The sequence below is a fragment of the Hippocampus zosterae genome, chromosome 12 (assembly GCF_025434085.1).
Source record: "Hippocampus zosterae strain Florida chromosome 12, ASM2543408v3, whole genome shotgun sequence".
Classification (NCBI taxonomy): Eukaryota; Metazoa; Chordata; class Actinopteri; order Syngnathiformes; family Syngnathidae; genus Hippocampus; species Hippocampus zosterae.
In genome coordinates this window covers 6,855,430-6,873,952 of record NC_067462.1, presented here as the reverse complement: position 1 = coordinate 6,873,952, position 18,523 = coordinate 6,855,430, and the positions used below count along the sequence as shown (strand labels likewise).

Below are 18,523 nucleotides of genomic sequence, written 5' to 3'. Positions count from 1 at the left end.
TTGCATGAGAAAGGGCCACCTTTTCAAATTGAGCTAATTGAGGCAAAAGACAAACAAATCGTGTGTATAAATAGACTCTGCTATCATTTTTTATCTCACGTGTAGTTTGACAAAAGTGACTCACAAACATTTTAATCAGACACCTGGAAAACATCCTTAAATTGTGAAAAAAAAAATCAGATGGGACAATGTGAGCCTGTAACAAATCGACTTCTCATGATTTCCTTTCCCCTTTGTTTTTTTTTTTCTTCATATTTGATAACCAGCTTCACGGTTCGTGCTCGACTGAGCCAAGTTGAGGTTTGCGCTTCTCGAAGTCTAAGTCGGCAAATGGATTATAAAACCAAAAAGGCCCGCGGACTTGCCAGAGTGATGTCAACACATGTGCTGGCAAGCCTGCTTGTTCACTGGGGAATTTTTCCCAACTTGCTTAAAAGTGTGATTAGTGAGAGGAGTACACTATAGTGACATTTTAGGCTTCCAACCCTGTGTGGGAAAAGTTGGGGGAAGGCCCTTTTCACTTCCAGCATTGCTGTGGCGTCACGTTGACGCTGTAGAAATTCCCAATCGTGCACACCAATGGAGACCGAAAGTATGTTTTCTCAAGGCCTGCGGGAGTAACTAGCAGGTGTCTCGTTACTTTTGTTCACTGACTATTATCGTGGTACGGTAAATTGAGTCGTATCCATTCATAATAAACAGGAAGATGATCTCTGCTTGATCATTCCAGATTATAAAGAACTCCTGTTATATAAAAGTCGGTATGTTCTCACCAGCCTGAATGCCAATGATGTCATTTTAGCGCAGTGGCGTGCAACCGTCTCGAGCTGGCCTCAACACGATCAGAAGCACGAATTTACAAGCTTGTGCCATGAAAAAATATGAATTACAAACTGGAGCGATGGAGATTCCCAACAGTCGTTTCATAGCATTTCAAATGGCTGCAATGCTTCGAGTACAAGTATGCGCATGTTAGATTGATATCCAATCAGATATCAGCCGGCACGTAATCTGTCGTGTGCTTTCCAGATGATTAACTCATTCAGTAACCAGCCAATTCTGGACCAAGTCTGAAAAGACGTTTAAAAACGTCTTTGGGAGTGAATGAGTTAAAATAGAACCAGAAATTGACCTATTTTTTTTTAACCATGGGAAGTAGAGTAGAGTATGAGTACAATATGGCTAAAAATAATAATAAACTGAATGTGTACTGTATTTTCCCACGCGGTTAGCCATTTGCTTCAGATAACTCTGTCCTGGCTGCTCAGTACAATATGGCGACAATAAGTTTGAATTTCGATTTGATTCTTCATCCATCTACTTCCGACAATGCTTCTCTGCACTTGTGTCACAGGTGAGTTGGAGCCTAAAACAGATGACGAGAGGCGGTGTCCACCCTGGACTAGTCGTCAGCCAATTATTGTTTTCCCGCATTGTGATTATTTGGGGCTCAATTCTTTTTCCACTTATGCGGCAGCTATGAATTCTACATGCGCCAGTAGAAATTGTAAAGTTCGTTTATTTCCGTATTTTGACAGCCGTCACGCTGACTCTTAAATATTTGTCTATTTCTGTTACTTCCTGGGGGGGCGGGGGGGCTTCCTGTTGTGTTATCTTACCAAAGTATGTTAGCCACCAGGCCTGGAAGTCACAGAGAGATCCCTCGGGGTGGGATTCACCCTATAAAGAGTGGGGGAGGGGAAACATTATAATAACATGTGCACGCAGAGGGGACTCATAAACAATTGTGTGTGTGTGTGTGTTATGAAAAGAGAAACTGACCATGACATATGCTAGGCTGTCAAAAAAGGCGGCGACAGTCAGGCTGAGAATCATCTTCTGTGACAAAAAATAAAAAGAAAAGAAACGCAAAATGAGTCTCACGTGCACGTCAGTCTTGAGAAGCACCGTCAACACCGCTTTCCAAAGACCAATCAGAGTGAAGCTAATTACAACACAATTGCTCGGGGGGAGCCGCTTGACTCATCTGGCCCTCAAAATAGTTCCACCAAACTGGCAGAGTTAGAAAGGGGCTTCGGTCGGCGATAATTTTTGGCAGCGGACAAAAGGCCGACGCGGGAAATGATGGCAGACAAAAGCAAAACAGGATATTCGGTCATTCCAAAACACGTCGGAAGAGAGTCTCCTCATTTCCACTCGGCTGCACGCTGAAATCATTTGGTTGCGTGATTACAATAATCGACAGCTTTAAGAAGGCCTCGCACGCACGGCTGGCGGGGGCCCAGTGGAGAGTCGGGCACGCAAATAAGCACGATCTTTCATCAATACGCGTCCAACGGCGACCTTCGCCAAGGCTGCCGGATGGGGATGGGGGGAGGAAACAAGCTCAGCAGGGCCACAGAGCACTAAAGACTATTGACTGACGGGTAACCTTTGCAAGGAGATGGAGGTGGGGGAAGAAGAGGAGGAGGAGGAGGAGGAGGGGGCGACGTGGCGACCTAGTCTGGAGGTAAGAGGATCCATCCTGCGGGTCGTGTTAGGCTGTCATTTTTCCTCAGATTACCAAGACGACTTTGGAGAGTGGCTCAACCTGACAAACCTGCTCGTAGCGCTGCACATAAAAACAAGGCAAGCGCACGCCGACGGGAGATCAAACTGACCGTATTTCCAGAAATATCAGATTTTTCTTATGTAATTTTTGATACAAATAAAAATCTCCCCTTCCATCGAGGGCTTCCTGTTTTCTGTAATTTCAATTATGGACGTGCAGTACCCATATCCAACAAAGGCGGCAGTGCAGCTTACCGCCATCGTAATCATCCAAGGTTATTCCCAGAACAAAGAAAAAAAAAAAGCAAGCTCATATTAGCTGATCGTTATAAAACCAGCGCACACAAAAGCCTTCTTCAAGTAATTGCCCGGCACTTTACATTTCCACTAGCGCCTAAAATAACGAGTGAGACAACTTTTCCAGATTTGAGCCGTCGCTCGGTTGATTTGCATGTTTAAAGTTGCTAGCAAACATTTGAGAGCGCTAAATGTTGGCGTAAAAAAGAGGCCAAGTTCTTGCCTCAAGCTGTTTAAAAAAATTATACAACGAAAATTACACATTGGATATTCAAACAAAAGGCAAGCTTAATGCTAACACACAATGCAAAAGCTGTTCCATGGGTTTATACGGAGGCGCAATCAAAAGAATTTAATATACACACACGCGAGACAAATAGAATACATTGCATTGAGGAGAGAGTGGGTGGAATAGTGATGGGGGGCCGGGGGGGATTGGGGGTGGGCTACAGGTCGTTATCACGGAACAACCACCAGTCAATTAACCCCACGCGCGTGATTAATCTCCTCATTTAACTGGGCTCAATCACGCCCAAAGATTTGTCAGGACTAATTGAGCACATCTGCTGTGGCAACGACGCCAAACACAAACGTAAATAAGAAGAGGGGCCACTTCACCTGTGCCAAGGAGCGGTAGCGGCGAAGCAGCCAGATCACAAAGAGCATCAACATGCTGTGGAGAAAAATGAGAGAGGAAAAAAAACAAAAAAACAAAACCAATGAATGTCTCACAGTCGTAAACAAAATGTGTTGAGACAGAAGCGCTACGGTAACATGTGAAAAGAATATTTTATGTAACAGCGTTCAGCGGAGAAACTCCCGGGCACAATATTAGGTACACCAGCGCAATGTAACAAATTTCACAGTGATTGGTTAGGTAGTTTTGTGTCATCAAATTGAGTTTTTGTGTTTTCAATTCCGATTTTCAATTCAAATTGTTTTGGCTAATCTTTGATTTGGCCTTTTTGTTACATTTTTGTATTAAAAAAAATGTCAGAATCTGACGATATATTTCACTCAACTTTATACAAAGTAAACCAAAACTTTTTTATGTATTAAAATGCTTGAGGTCGGTGTATAATTTGATGGCCAATACAATGCAATGAAAATGTAAAAAAAAAAAAAAAATACATTTAAAGTATTGTGGCTATTTATTCTAACCCCCAAACATTCTTGAAAAGGCGGTGAATACGTATTTTCTATGAAAAATCAGAGGTCGGCTAAATTTATTGATTGATTTAGAATTGACGAAAACTCAACGTTTTCGTGGAGAAATCGAGAAACTAAGAAATAGTTCTCCAAATGATGCGGTACGGTACTTCTACCGCAATATTACAAATATTGTTCAAAGAATACCTCATAAAGCGAGCGCTATTATTTTTGCAGAGGCTTATTATGTGACACACACCCTGTATGGGATCACAGTAGATTTTTTTTTTCAACGATGACCATGGATTTGATCTATGACGAGTAACTACCAAACTAAATGAAGGTCACCGAGAGGAATCATTGAGAGGTAATTTAAAGTAATATTCACCATCCGACCAATGAGAACGTCCCGTGGCTCTTTTCACTGTTAATATCGCCGCCTGGAAATGAGAAGCAATTAGTTATTATGAGGCTCGTCCTATAAATAAAGTGTGCAAGCTTGCGCTGTAAGTGATTGTAACCTCCGAGGTTGCAAATGAGAAGGTTGTTTGTCCATAGTCATCTTCGAAAAAAGCGCGACAAAATGAATTCACCCAACACACAATCCGTTTACAGTCAAAATGAAAGACCAACAGTTTTTCATAGAATAACTGAAAATATCAATATCATGGAACATTATTATTATTATGTAAAATGACCTACATTGTGATAAAAAAATTTTCATTATCGCCCAGCTCGAAAGACTCCACAAAAATCGTGTCAATGAGCCTCGTGTTTACATTATACAACTCAAGATAGTTGTGATAATACCGCCCTGAAACTGATACGATCAATTATGCACGCTGTTTGTTCATAACAACCAGGGAACCAGAAGTGGGCATTCCATCAGTACTGACGCAACATCCGACAGTCCGTCACTGACGAATGACGACAACATTTTCAATAAATAAATGATGGGCTAAGTGCTGACACAACGTCCGAGGGTCCGTCATTGACGAATGGAACATGCATGCGTTAGAATCCGTACGCTCAGGCAAGCCAGCAACTAATTCATGCGCAGAGAGGTCTGAAAGTAGCTTTGAACGCAAGAAATGTTTTTACAGAAAACTTCTTGTCAGTTTCAAAGAAGAAGATAACAAAGAAAAAGCAATCGAGTCAAGGCAACTTGGTTTTGGTTTCCGGAAGGATTTACAAGGCAACCTTAATCCACTAGGATTGTACCGTTGGCCACAATGCAACGGTCAAAGTCATCAAAACGATAAAAGTAAATGTTTCTGCCACTTTAAGAATTAAAACGGCAATTGGCCGTCACCGGCGTGCTCCAGCTGCACTTGCCGGTTCAACAGATTGGCAAATAAAGCGTATGTGATATCGATGCGCGTGTATGCCTTGCCTACTTTAGCATCTCATAAAACTCAAGAACATGGTGACATGCTAGCAGCCTGCCATTGAACTGACCAATTAAGAAGAGTGTTTGCGCATAACAATGAGAAAATGGCACAATAAAGGCAAACACTTACAACAAAAAATAAACAAAAACACATCATAAAACCCAAGGAGGGTTCTCTACTACCCAACTGAAACTGATATGATCAATTGATAAGGTTGTTTGTCCATAAGAACTCGAAAATCCACAATCAATGCCATCGCATTCAAAGCAGTGCATGTTGGGTCGCATTCACATGCTTGGGTGACCCATTTCAACAAGTCGTCAAACTGAAGAGGGCCTTGACATGCTATCAGCCTGCGATTGATCCGATCAATTAAAAAGGCCGTTTGTGCTTAGCAATGACAGAATGCACGCAAAAACTTTCAGTTCTGTTCAGGCAAACATGTTTACAACAAACACGAAACAAACTCAGGGTAACCTTTACAATGCAGCTTGTTTCGACAGGTCATTAGAAGCAGCCTGAAACTGATCTGATAACAACCGCGAGAGACAGACAAGCATGTTTGACATGAGAGCGCAGGAATGATGAGAATGAAAAAAAAAAAAACAAACGTGCACGCCTGGCCGGATATGAAAGGCGCCGGCGGTGAGTCTTGCATTTTTAAAGCGCAAATATCTGCATGATCACTTGTGCTACGTTGCCGCCTTGGCCTTTTACACACACAGCCGCTATCATTCAATCTAACAACACCATAGCAGGCAAAAGAGGAAATCAGAAAGCCACTGGCCCAAAATAAGCATATTTCCGCCATGTCCAAATTAGTTACCCGTTGAGCCCATTTGAATTCTGTTGCTCACCAAAACAGCAGCAACAGCTAAAGAATGAAAATGGTCAGTTGGATTGATTAAAGTTCATGCTGCAAATGAGGTCCATGTGCAAACACGAATAAGCTAAACCAATGAAGAAAAAGCAGCTAAACCAACAAACCATATTCCCCCATCGTCTTTCCTCCAGTTTCAAGCAGGAGGTCGCTCCACAATGCTTACGTGTTCTCATTTATTTTGGCCCCTTTTTCTCGGTTGTTGCCGTCAAGTTTTTTCACAATACCGTCATTTTATTTTTATTTCAAACCCTATTTTAAATACTAATAAACGTACATGCAACAGTGATGATTACGGTAATTCCAACTGTTATAAAGAAAAAAAAATGTTCACCTGGCAAGGATCAACATGAGGCTGTACCGACTGAATGATTGCTTCTATATTATTAGTCTGTGCAAAACGAAAACGAGTGTATTAAAAATTGTTAGTGTATTAGTGAATCATTGCTCTTCAAACCAGCTATAATAAGCACTTATTGGTAATAAAGAGTCAACGCGCACTCACCTTACGCTACTGATTTCGCGTTATCATTTGGAACAAGATAGGGTTATTAGCACTTTCCACAGTCGGCCAAAACAAATAAGTCGCTTCCAGCAAGCATGGCTGGAGCTCACATAACGACAGCGATAACGTGCTGTCCCATTAAAAGTTGAGAGCAGGTAACTCGCAATTAAACGAGCTTTTAATAAACGAATACAGCGTGTTTTAGTGAACTACAGCGTGCAAGTGTGTTTGCAACCTCGTGCTTACTCACATAGTCGTGTCACATTGCATTGCTCTTTGCGTGTGAACTCAAATGATCAACTTAAAACAAATTCCAGATTAATAACTATGCTGCAGTAGCCGCCGATGTAGCAGGTTGTTGCTAACTGTCAGAAACATGCGCTACTTACACATCGATAGTCCTCTGAATGCGTGTTAAACAATGCACAGCGGGAGTCGTTAAAGGAGGACTTCATAATCGGACTGTTCATTTCGCCACACTTGCGTTTGTTGACAAAAATGAATCAGCTTCCATTTGTTTGGGTTTTTGGCTGTTCATCGTATACCATTTCCTGATCTACGGCACGCGCGAAGGACAAAAAACAAATAAAATAAATAAAAACGGAACCAAATATTGTACGCGGGTTTCTTTCAGTGACGTTAATTTTTGTGTTACCCACGACGTGTTTGTGCTTTGTTGCACTTTGTGCAGCGAGACGCAAAGCCTGTCTATAAATAGATGTAATTTCAATAATGACATGATGCGTTCAAGTTCCAGGTAGTGAAGTATAAGCCAACCATGACAAGCTCTCTCTGGCATTCTCCCTTCCAGTCACGATGGCGCTATCACCAGATGCCGAAGAATTAAAAACAAGCCAGCTCATTCACAGTCAAATGTTGCAATGCATGTGACCTTTGTCCAAAACGGCATCTGTGAGTGAAAAACATTGAGAATCAGAGAAGAGAATAAAATGTCAGACATAGGGTGTGTCTGTTGGAAATCTCTAAGGGCTATCTGCCCGCTTTTGTGGGGGGAAGGAATAGCTCCTGATGTTTTTTTTAAACGCGTTTGCATGCATGCTTTGCTGTTTGATGTGTTTCACAAGAATGACAATGGGTGAGTTGCAGGATGGTGAAATAGCAACACAATGGATGTTTGGAGAATGTCAACGGAAATATAACAACTGCAGCTGAATAATGCATTTTTTTTTTATTTAGGTTGGATTAGGAACCTTACAATGTGGGATAATGGTTGTTTCAATTTACAGGCAAAGCTAAGGGTTGGATGAACGTTATTTAAATACAAACACACACACACACGCACACACACACGTGCGCACACGCACACAAACATAACAAAAAAGGTATCGAAGAAAGCTGCTTCAGATAAAAAGCTTCCAGAGATTAGCGTTAGACAATGGCGATCTACACAACGCAACTCAAAAGAGGAACAAAGGGATCTGACACAGATTGAAAGAAACCAATTATCGAGGTACAACAAGACTAATGGCACACAACAAAGACACAGGTTGGGAGAACACAAGGGATGGCAGGGAGTCGATTGGACGGGAGACAAGAAGGCCACCAGGCCTGATTAAACTGATGAGGAACGAGGTAAAATGCGGCCGTACGCCGGGGTGGGGTACATGTAGGTAAAACTGCAAATAGTGGGTGATACGTACCACAATATAATGGAGTAAAAGTAGCATTTCCTCTGAACAAATATATAAACGACTGACGAGCAAATTATCAAAAGAATTACATATTAAGGGAAGTCAACCCCAAAATGTTCTTTACAATATGTTCTATGCCGCCCCACAAGCTTAAACATGGCATTCTGATTAATATTGCGTTTGTGGAACATGAATTAAACAGTAGTAAAATCCACCTGTTTTCTCATGCGGCGGCCATTTTGCCACCTGCTGTCAACTGAAAATGAGATGACGGTTGTTTGGGGCTCAAGCATCAACCAATCACGGCTCATCTGTTTTCCGAAGCTGACAAAATGATCATGAAATACAAAATGAGTTCTTGTACTAAACGTTGGTTTGCTGTTCAGTTTTGTGCCGTCCTTGAATGGAAAACCCCCTCAGTATGTGGTTATTTTGTTGTGTGTTTCAAACAGGTTAGGATAGTGGATCTTTTACCCATGCAATGAAAAATGTATTGTCAAAAAATGAAGAGCGTGTGTTTTGCACACACTTAAAATAGCATTTTTGACATACATTACATGTGGTTAAAAATGTTGACCTCATCTAGCATTCAAGTTGCCCATCAGTGGTTTCGCTGGTTCGGGTTGTTGCCGTGCGAGGTGGAAAATGCACACGTTTTGAGTATGCACTCGTCCGGTCGGGCAGGCTTTTCATGGGTATAATTATGACATGAAAATGAGTGAGGTAATGATCCAGAGTCGTTTCAGACGGTCGTCGCGTTAACAACGAGCGCGATAAAAACATACTCTTCCACGACCGTAGAAAGACGACAGAAATGGAACGACAAAGTGGCTAACGACGCGGATAAGATGTCGCTGAATGGCTGTCGTTTCATGTGATTAATAATTCAAAGCAGTAGGGACGTAACCGACGCAGCTCTCTCCAAAACAAAAACATGTTTTTATTTTGTCTCTCCAGTCTCGTGCGCAACTGCAATATGACATCCCAAAACACTTCTCAACTGCTTTCTGATTTATTCTGAGTAGAGAATTGAACTAGAAATAATCAGTTCCTGGCGCAAACTGTTACCATCCTAAAACCTTTAACTGCACAATGCTTCGAATGACATTTTAACAATTCCTAGAGTTATTCAAATAGAATTTAGCCACTGTAAAACGTAAAAACAATGAGATGATAAACGTGCGATGCGAGTTGTGCTGCAGATGCAAGTGTAAAAAGAAGTTAACCTCTGTGTAAAACCAAAATGACAAAACCGTGTTCCTTAATTTTGAACTTTGGTGACTCAGCAGTCGATATTTTCCTTCTGCTGCTCTTTTGTAATAAGTAACATTTCATGGGAAATCATGACAGCAGTGTTCTGAGTTCACATCCTCTTTGTGCCAAGCTAAATTAGCCAAAGGCAAGAACCAACATCTGATTTTCTGGCTACTTTCGTGCTAAACTAAAATTAGGTCTGCGCATGCTAATATATCCAAATTGCTACGTAATTTATGCAAAGCTAAATTAGCCAAATGCAAGCTCTTACATGTGCCGTTAACTGAATGCAAATATGCCCAATTTTCTACACACTTTGTGCCAAGATGAACCGGTTGCTTGTGCCAATATCGAATCTGCTGCATACTTTGTGGTATTTGTATGTGGTATAGCAACATCCTTACATGAAATGAACAGTCAAAACGCATCACAAAATGAATGAGTTCATACAAAAAAAACAACTTTATTTTAAATATCAACTATTAGTAGAAAAACAGTGCAAAGAATGCAGGCACATATCTAGCTAAACGGTTGACAACACAGTGATCTCATGGAATTCGTCATTGTTCTCAAAGCAGAACGATCAGTTGATTCCAGTACATTGACCGAAGTTTGAAATGAGGAAGTCATAGGCAGTTTTTTTTTAAGCACATGCCTCCTTCCTAAGTTTTAAGACATCAGCGCGGAAGTTGCATGATCATACGCATACGTTAATCATCTTGAAATGGGCGATTCATACCACACAGATCCTCACTTGCTCTTTGAACTAAACTTTCACACGTGCACATGCCCTGAGGTAATAAATTACACATTAAATAAAAAGTTTTAAATTCGTTTCACCTGCAAACCAAAGGAGGAAAAACTCAACACCCATGAGTGCAAAAAGAAAAGCATTGAGTTACATTCACCACATCCGACAATCCAGTAGGCCACCACCCAATGCACTTGTAAAAGTAGGGAGGCCACCGTCTTTTCCTCCATCATCCCTTCATGCGTTTGTCATTTTAACTTGACTTCAGCCAGTTTTAAAGTTAAAACGTAGCAATACGCATAGGTCTTGGGCATTGAATGTTTAAAACCCCCAGAGGAAAGCCCCACAAAATATTTAAGCCAAACGCTCATGATTAGTAGCAAACATCTGTTCCATCTCAACTTTAGTGGCCCTCAAAGGACTTGAAATGGCCCCTGGTAATAGAAACAGTCTGCCTTTAGAGTCCAATGGACTGCTTGTAGCGCTTGGTGAGGGAGTCGGCCTGCGTGGTGAGCTTGCCCAGAACCCCCTGAAGCCCGGCGAGGTGGTACTGGAACTGCTTCTGCAGGTCCTCTTCCTCTTCCTCCTCATACTCGTCGTCCTCTGATGAAGACAGCGACGAGGCGAAGGACAACGACGAGGCCGTGGAGGCGATGGAGTTCACACGGGTGAGCCGTAGCGGCGTCTCCTCAACGACCGGGGAGACCCTCAACCCCCACTCGATGTCCTGCCGGATGGACTTGAGCAGCTGGTAGTAGCTGTACATGTCCACGTCGCCATCGTCCACGTCCGACTTGTGGCCGCACAGCTCGGCGTCGTCCCATAGCGGCACGTCCCGCAACAGGCTGGGCACCATGACAGTCTGGTCCATGTTGTTTACCGCCCCGAGGAAGCGGTTCATGGCGTTGAAAAGAGAATTTTTCTGAGCGGGGGTCTCGGGGAGATGTCGCATCATTTTTGCTGCGGAGTTTTCGCCTGGACTTTTGAATATGTTTAATTTCCGGGTTGCTCGTTGTTGGCCGGGTATGGTTGCTTGCTTTCCCGCTTGGCGGTTGTTTGGCGTCCGACGTTTTGCTCCGGCTTTAAATAGAGACGCCTTAACGCTTTAACGGCTCGACCTGTTTGTCCGGTTCTTCGGCTTCAACCAAAACACGACGCAGCGAGCGTGAAGAGCACAACGAACTGAGGAGGCGCACCCAAGTGACAGCCGAACCGTGAAAAAAAGTACGCGAATAACCAATAATGAGGAGGAAAAAAATCCGCTGTCACTTATTTCTTTCTATGCTCCAAAGTTATCTTACCTTGCAATGTTACGACTCTATTTGTCATTAATTGCATCAGCTCCGCGTACATTTTCCAAACATGACACAGCCGTGCGTGGGAGAAGTGCCAAGCGTGGCATGCATATTCATGAGCAAGCCATCAGGCCACCTGGTTTGCGAATCCACTGTGGCCAATCAGACCCCACGGCCATTCCTGACCAATAGAAAGGCGGGACAAATAAGTGGCGGACCAATGAGGAGGGCGCAAGGACGCTCCCGTATGCAAAACACACAGCACGTGTGTTGAAGTTTTACACAGACGTGTAGAAACTTCTTTTTGTTACGCTACAACAACGGCTATGACAAAAACTGTTCTAAAACAAGATGATGATCATATCAGTGACTATGCATGAATCCTATAATGGTGTCGTCATTAGTTCAGGGTGAACCTCGTCTCTTAGGTAAACTCAGCTCGGATAGGGTTCAACTCACACCCCATCTTACAGAAATATAGAAATGGTTGGATGCACAATAATGTAAATTAAAACAAAAATCAGCCAAATGAAAGCGATATTCATATGGAAGTCTTTTTTCCAGACTTGGCAGGTGTCTGCACTAGTGTTTGAACCAAGTGGTAGATTTTTAGGAATGTTTAGCTTCTGGGAGGTCTGTGAAATCTGCTGACATTTTTTATCATTTCTTTGCAAATAATGAATCGTAACGACAAAATTCAGAAGAAAAGCGGCTATCCATCAAGATGTTTGGCCTCAGCAGAGATATCTGCACGCTTTGTCAACATCATGATACAGTGTTTTTGCTGTCATGCATAAATGTGAAATAATATTTGATATTATCATATGCTGGTGTAATGTTACTGTACTCTGAGGAAAAAAACCCAAACACAATCTGATGTATCAACAAACTGGATCGTTGGCATTATTGCTAGCCTTAACGGGCCGATTCATGCAACCCTATACAACCAGCCCGTCTTACCACATAAATAGTGGCTCTTTTAATTGCACAACGATGCATTGAAAGTCGCGCTATCACTTGAGAGTTGACCGAGGTTGTCAAGTGGGCGACATGTGCGACGGTCGAGCGCATTTAAAACAAAGATTGCCCTGCATTAAACTCTCACATGTATGACTCACTTCCACAGCACCGCCAATCGATATTGGCAATACCGTCAACTAATTGGCAGGAACGTCATCTCCTATTTAGAGTGTTGAATGAGCCACATACCTTAGTGACGTTGATAACAGCATTTGTGCACCGGCGTACTGTGACTAATGATACGTTTACACAGCAGCAGCCTTGTTTAGAAAAAAAAAATTAAGGGATTTTTTTTCTTCGCATATATAGAATAGCATTAAAAATGTCCCAGCTCATATGACCCTTTAAAATACTGTAACGCAATAGTTGGCGATCTCCCTGCTCTGCTATCTGCTGAATAGCCCTTAGCAACGTATAAATATCTGGGTTTTACTTCAAATCAAAACATATTTGACGTACATAAGAATTGCATATCCGCTGGTCGTTAGCGGGGCAGTAAATGTACATTTTTCGATTGGGGATACATTTTATCTAGGGCATCCCAAAATGTTCAGATTGAACACTCATGCAGTTTTAGTATTTTTCCAAAACAAATAAGGAAACTTTATTTGAACCGGATTCCAGAAATACACGGCAAATCTGCGTTGTAAATTGTTTTGAAGGCAGAGCTGAGCTCCAAAAACAGTCTTTGAAATAATAAGCACTGTCTGCCATACGAGTATTTATTTTTTTAATCAATCGAAAAACAGAGTGGATATGTCTCAATACTGCTTTTCTAGATTAAGTTGCCGGATAAGCATTTGTAGGTTTTAAAATGTTGTCGTCAAGAGCCAAAACAGCAGATATGACTTGATTTTGGCTGTGACTCAACCAAAATTTGGGGTTCACCAAACACAAAAGGATATTTGATCAGAATTATCAAACAGATATGATATTTACGATTGTTGTCCCAGACCAATTTCAGAACAGATTAGGCAGCAAAAACCATTGCTGATGCTCCTCCACATGAGGATAATCGGTTCGTGTAATCTTTCGGAGTCGGTCGATAATCAGCCCTTTTTTCTTTACTTTGATCAGATGAGGGGGAATTTGTTTGAAATTAGACCCAATTATCCGTATGTGTGCGTTTGGTGCCCGGGCCTTCAGTGGGAATTTATCCAATTTAATCTGCCTCTTAATACCACCACTGTCAGATTGTAACTATACAAAAACGCAATTTAACAGCAGGCCACTGTGCCACGAACAGTATCTGGACTGAGTTTAGAATCAATATGTATCGAGTAACGCGACAAAATGCATCATACTCGACAGAGATGCCGATTATAAAATGAGTTCACGAGTGCCGATGGCTACAGGTGTGTTGTTCAAGTACAACTAAGATGGAACATCTGTCGCTCTGACCAACCAATCAGAGGACGGAAAAATATGGACGTCAATGAGCTCAATGGCACTGTGAGGACAAATTGAAATTGGATTGGATTGGATACAACTTTATTGTCAAATGTGATACAGCACAGGTGAAATCTGATTGGTTGACAGTCTTGTTATTAATATCCTTTAAATTGCATCGGCCAACGCTACGCATTCGGAAAGTCGTACGCAGATTAGATTGACGTGCACGGCAACACAGAGAGGCTGACATCTGACTGGGAAAAATCTACCACAAACATTTTGGAAGCAGTGACGTAAAGAGGAACTGTATAGAATAAACAAATACAATTTCATCGACCAGCCAAAACATTACAAGTTAGGCTGTAAATGTATATCAGTGTTCCTGATGACCTTGCTGCCCTTGACCTGTTTACTGTGTGCACCCCATTGTAGCGAGAGTAGCTTCTGGTAAACAAGTGGACGCTTTACTAGAAACATACAAACTTTTGAGTTAATGTAACTCAAAGCTTTTGAGTAACCATATCAAAAAATCTACTGTAAATTGGATAAACTCAAACCAATAGGGTGGGGGGGGGGCATCTGCTTGTGAATCAAATTGAAAATGGCGCGGTATATTTCGGCTGTTGCATAACCGCGGAGCAGGGAAGGGCACGACTGGCATAGTGCAGACGGCGCGGTTGAAACGACAATTCCACAGCAGAGAGATGGGCACAGCGTGTTCCCAGATACTTGCAAGTGAATCAGCTCGGCAAAATTGTTGCTGAGCAAGAAAAGGGAGAAACAGAACTCGCTGGGTGAGTTTCTCCTCCGAGTACACTTTCTCAGAAGTCTTTTCTGAACATTTCTCACTTGATGTACAATCAGCCTGCCAATCATGGCCTATTTGTTGGGGGGGTCAAAGAGGTCGTCGTTAATGATCGTAGCATAATTTCACATAGACATTCACCTAGACATTGTAGGTAGTTAGCTTCTACTGCTTGCTAGTTCGTTAGCTTGCAACTATGACGCAACGGTGAGGAATGGAGAGTATTATTTCCGATATTTATTATGTATTATGTAATATTATGTATTTATTATATATATTATGATGAAAATGCCTGGTAAATAGTTTTGTTGATGAGTCATGAAAGAAATCTAAATCTGTTGAACGTAACAAATACCCACGAAAGCTGTCAACATTTCTATCTGATGAAAAATACCTTCAAACATTTGGTGAACTCCCCTTACTGTAATCCCAAAACAACAGTGGAGCCTTGTGAGACAAGTTTAATCCGCTCCGTGATCACACTTGTTACGCAAGACATTCTTATCTCAAATCATCTGTCCACATTGAAATGAATGGGATTTCATTTCCATTCATATCCATTGATCCTGTTCAGCCTACCCCCAGTCCCTCCCAAAAAATTCCTCACCCATTAAAATGTTTCTTAAGAAGGGAAATAGCACTCTATCCAATTCCACTTCCAAAACACATGCAGTAATGCCATATTCATCAATTCATTTTTTTATCTGTTTATCTTCACGAGGGTCGCAGGTGTGCTGGAGCCTATTCCAGCTGTCTTCGGGGAGAAGGCAGGGCAAACCCTGTGAAATGCTTGACGGCCAATCACAGGGAGACATCTAAACAAACAAACACACCTAAGGACAATTTAGAGTTTTCCATTCACCTGCCATGCGTGTTTTTGGAATGTAGGAGGAAACTAGAGCATCTGGAGAAAAGCCACGGAAGGCCGCAGCCGGAAATGAACCCTGCGCCTCTGCGCTGTGAGCTGGACGTGCTAACCAGTCCTGCAACATGCCGCCCTGGTAATGACAAAATGGAATGAAATGTAAAAAATGAAAGGCAGTATGAAACGGTCGAGTTCCTCGTAAGTTGCGGTAATAGTTGCCATTCTTTACAGAGGATAAAGAATAGATGAGTATAGATATACAATATTTTTTTACATGCTGCAATATCCATTGCTCAAAGTATGGGAACTGTGATACATTGTTAAGGGGAAAAAAGAATCACAAAATTAAAGTCATGAATAGGCCTTCGTGCCGCCATTCTCATGGCAAATCCTCAAATTGATCATCAAATTTAACAGTACACGGTAGGGGCAAAAAAAAAAATTAAAAAGGGCCCAACCCTATTACGTTTGAGGCTCATTTTGGCAAATTCCCCAGCAGGAATTTATTAAAGTTGAAATTCACACATTTATACATTCCAGGGGGCGCTACTGAGTGAGTTTTTCGGGAATAGTATTCCTGACACCTGAAAGATTTGTAATAGGATACACGCACTTGATAAAACATGTGAATTTTCGGCCCTGTTGACAACGCCAAAAAAGCCCCATTCATACGAAACACTCATATAAAAACACAGATTTGAAAGTTGGGCTCAACTACTGACTTATCGTGTCTATAGGCACTGCTTCTTTACAATTCTGCCGGCAGTGGCTGCCTCTGAATTTCTTAATCACACACAAAATGTTTGGACAAGTTGTGACCTTGTGGAGTTGATTTATTTTGAATTTAGTGACAAGTCATCAAACTTGGCTGCCATACTCTGCCCACGTGCAACGATAGCGTCACCTACATGCCTACTATATGTGTTTCCGATTTGACAGCAATCAGACAAAATATCCTGGACTTGCTCGTTTTTCAAGGACCACTGAGAAACGGCCCAAAGAACTCTGTAATGGCCACTTCAAACCAAAATGGCAGACTTCCTGTGTCTTTTTCAGGCATGACTTCTGAGACTTTGTGTGGGTCTCTTCATGCTTACCAAATTTCATGTTGCTAAGGAAACAGGCTTCGGGGGTTGAGATTTCAAAGATTACTGGGGAATGGCATTAGGCCAATTTAAGGGTGGTGGGGCGGGCCAGTGAAGGGAGCATGGGGGGGTGGGGATCACGCATGCAATTGACGGTGAGGAATTCAGTCGAATCAGGTCGACTGATTGTTGATTAACACACCAGCAATTAAGAGCAAATTAGTGCACTACTGGGCTGCAACCAGCTGAGGCGCTGTTGAGTCTCTCTCAATGAGTTAAAGAATATGTTGAAGGGCAACACAACATCAGCTATGGGGGAGGGTGGTGGGGTGCAATATTCTGCACAATCCAACCGTGGCATAGAAAGAGGAGTTAAGAACACAGATTTCTCTCACTGACACAGTCATAGACTAATTGATCGTTTATTTTCCACTTAGTGATAAATTTAGTCAGCTGCCCATCTCTAATGAAAATGTATCACTTCTGGTAGGGTCTGGTAGACTGCTGTGGTTTATAACTTGACCACAAATAACACAGTTTTACCCACTTCCTGTGTAAACTGACCTTAACCCACGTTTCACAACTAAGAAATAAGAATTGTCCCTCATGTTGTCGAACCAACTTCAATATATAAGTCAAACAACTTGCTTGCGCCATTGCCGTGAATGAGAATAGTTTTTGGTCGTCATGTGTGAGGTCTCACATTTTAAAAATTGGTCCAAATGTCATGATGTGCGTATCGCGCAGTATTTTTTGGGGACATGTGTACACAGTTGGGCTGAACAATTAATTCAGCTCAAATTGACCTCACAAAGTAGTAGTATGCAATTTTCCAATCGCTGCTTCATTTTGGCCATGGCTAATGAGCCACATGCTGCTTCACTCAGACATCATTGTAAGATCGCATATCGCAGTCCGCTGTGTTAAATTCCCATTACAGCCGGGAAACGTCATCTGCACGCCCCTCATTCAGTCTTGTGGTCTTGAACTGCACCTGAGCCAAGATCCCATCAACACACGAGCCGTGCTCTCCTGTCAACAGGGCTGTCAATCAAAACCCCATCTCACTGACATCCGCCCCCTCAAAATCTCCCCTCTCCCTGAGCCTTTGCACTTGTCACAGTAGGATACGAGGCAGTGGCGTCGAAGGCAGCCGCTAAACCTGCCACGTGCGCTTCGAAGGCTTTCTCACTCGCGGGGCGCTTCATGCCGCGATTACGCCGGGTGTCATCATCATCATCCCGGAGGCTTCAAAGAGGCGGGCGGGAGGAAGCGGCAGAGGTGGCGCAGATGAGGAGCCGCGTTGGGTGAAAAGTGTTTTGTGAAGGGGGATGGGGGGGGGGCGGGAGGCCAGAGGCGCGAGCGTCAATTAGAGGCAACGACAACAACATGAACACAAAGAGACGCAGCTACATCACTTTGGACGCCGCTAAATGACATCTAATGGTGGCGTTAAATAATAAAGACGTCGTCTGCACAACAACAGCCTCTTAGCGCTGTCAAACACTTAAGACAAATGGAATCAAATGATCCTTTCAGGATTTTTTTTTTTTGCCACCATTTCTGCATTAAGGGGAAAGTTGAGCAGTGCCCCATTAAATTCAGCAGATGGATGGTGTGGTGGAAAATCCTCCGCCATTTTCTTACAGAGCAGTGATTACCGACCATGGT

At 42.4% G+C, this 18,523-nt stretch overlaps 2 protein-coding genes across 2 annotated transcripts in view; both read right to left on the bottom strand.

The window, feature by feature from the left end:
- Positions 1-7,394, bottom strand: part of si:dkey-100n23.5 (cyclic AMP receptor 1) — a 70,940-nt gene extending 63,546 nt beyond the window's left edge. The window contains 6 exon segments of the mRNA XM_052083097.1: positions 1,620-1,680; positions 1,783-1,839; positions 3,427-3,481; positions 4,346-4,370; positions 4,373-4,397; positions 7,123-7,394. Of these exon segments, the coding sequence (XP_051939057.1) occupies positions 1,620-1,680; positions 1,783-1,839; positions 3,427-3,481; positions 4,346-4,370; positions 4,373-4,397; positions 7,123-7,203 (304 nt within the window). The 5' untranslated portion in view covers positions 7,204-7,394.
- A 2,684-nt stretch (positions 7,395-10,078) lies between these two features.
- Positions 10,079-11,770, bottom strand: LOC127612158 (mid1-interacting protein 1-B-like). The gene is made up of 2 exons (XM_052083099.1): positions 11,692-11,770; positions 10,079-11,572 (listed from the first exon to the last, which is right to left on the bottom strand). Exon 2 carries the CDS (start codon positions 11,343-11,345, stop codon positions 10,848-10,850), a length of 498 nt encoding a protein of 165 aa, XP_051939059.1. The 5' UTR covers positions 11,346-11,572; positions 11,692-11,770; the 3' UTR covers positions 10,079-10,847.
- Between the last annotated feature and the right edge of the window lie 6,753 nt (positions 11,771-18,523).

What these genes read in the sequence shown, in the direction of transcription:
- LOC127612158 (XM_052083099.1), bottom strand. Translation starts at nt 11,345, where the DNA reads ATGATGCGACATCTCCCCGAGACCCCCGCTCAGAAAAATTCTCTTTTC.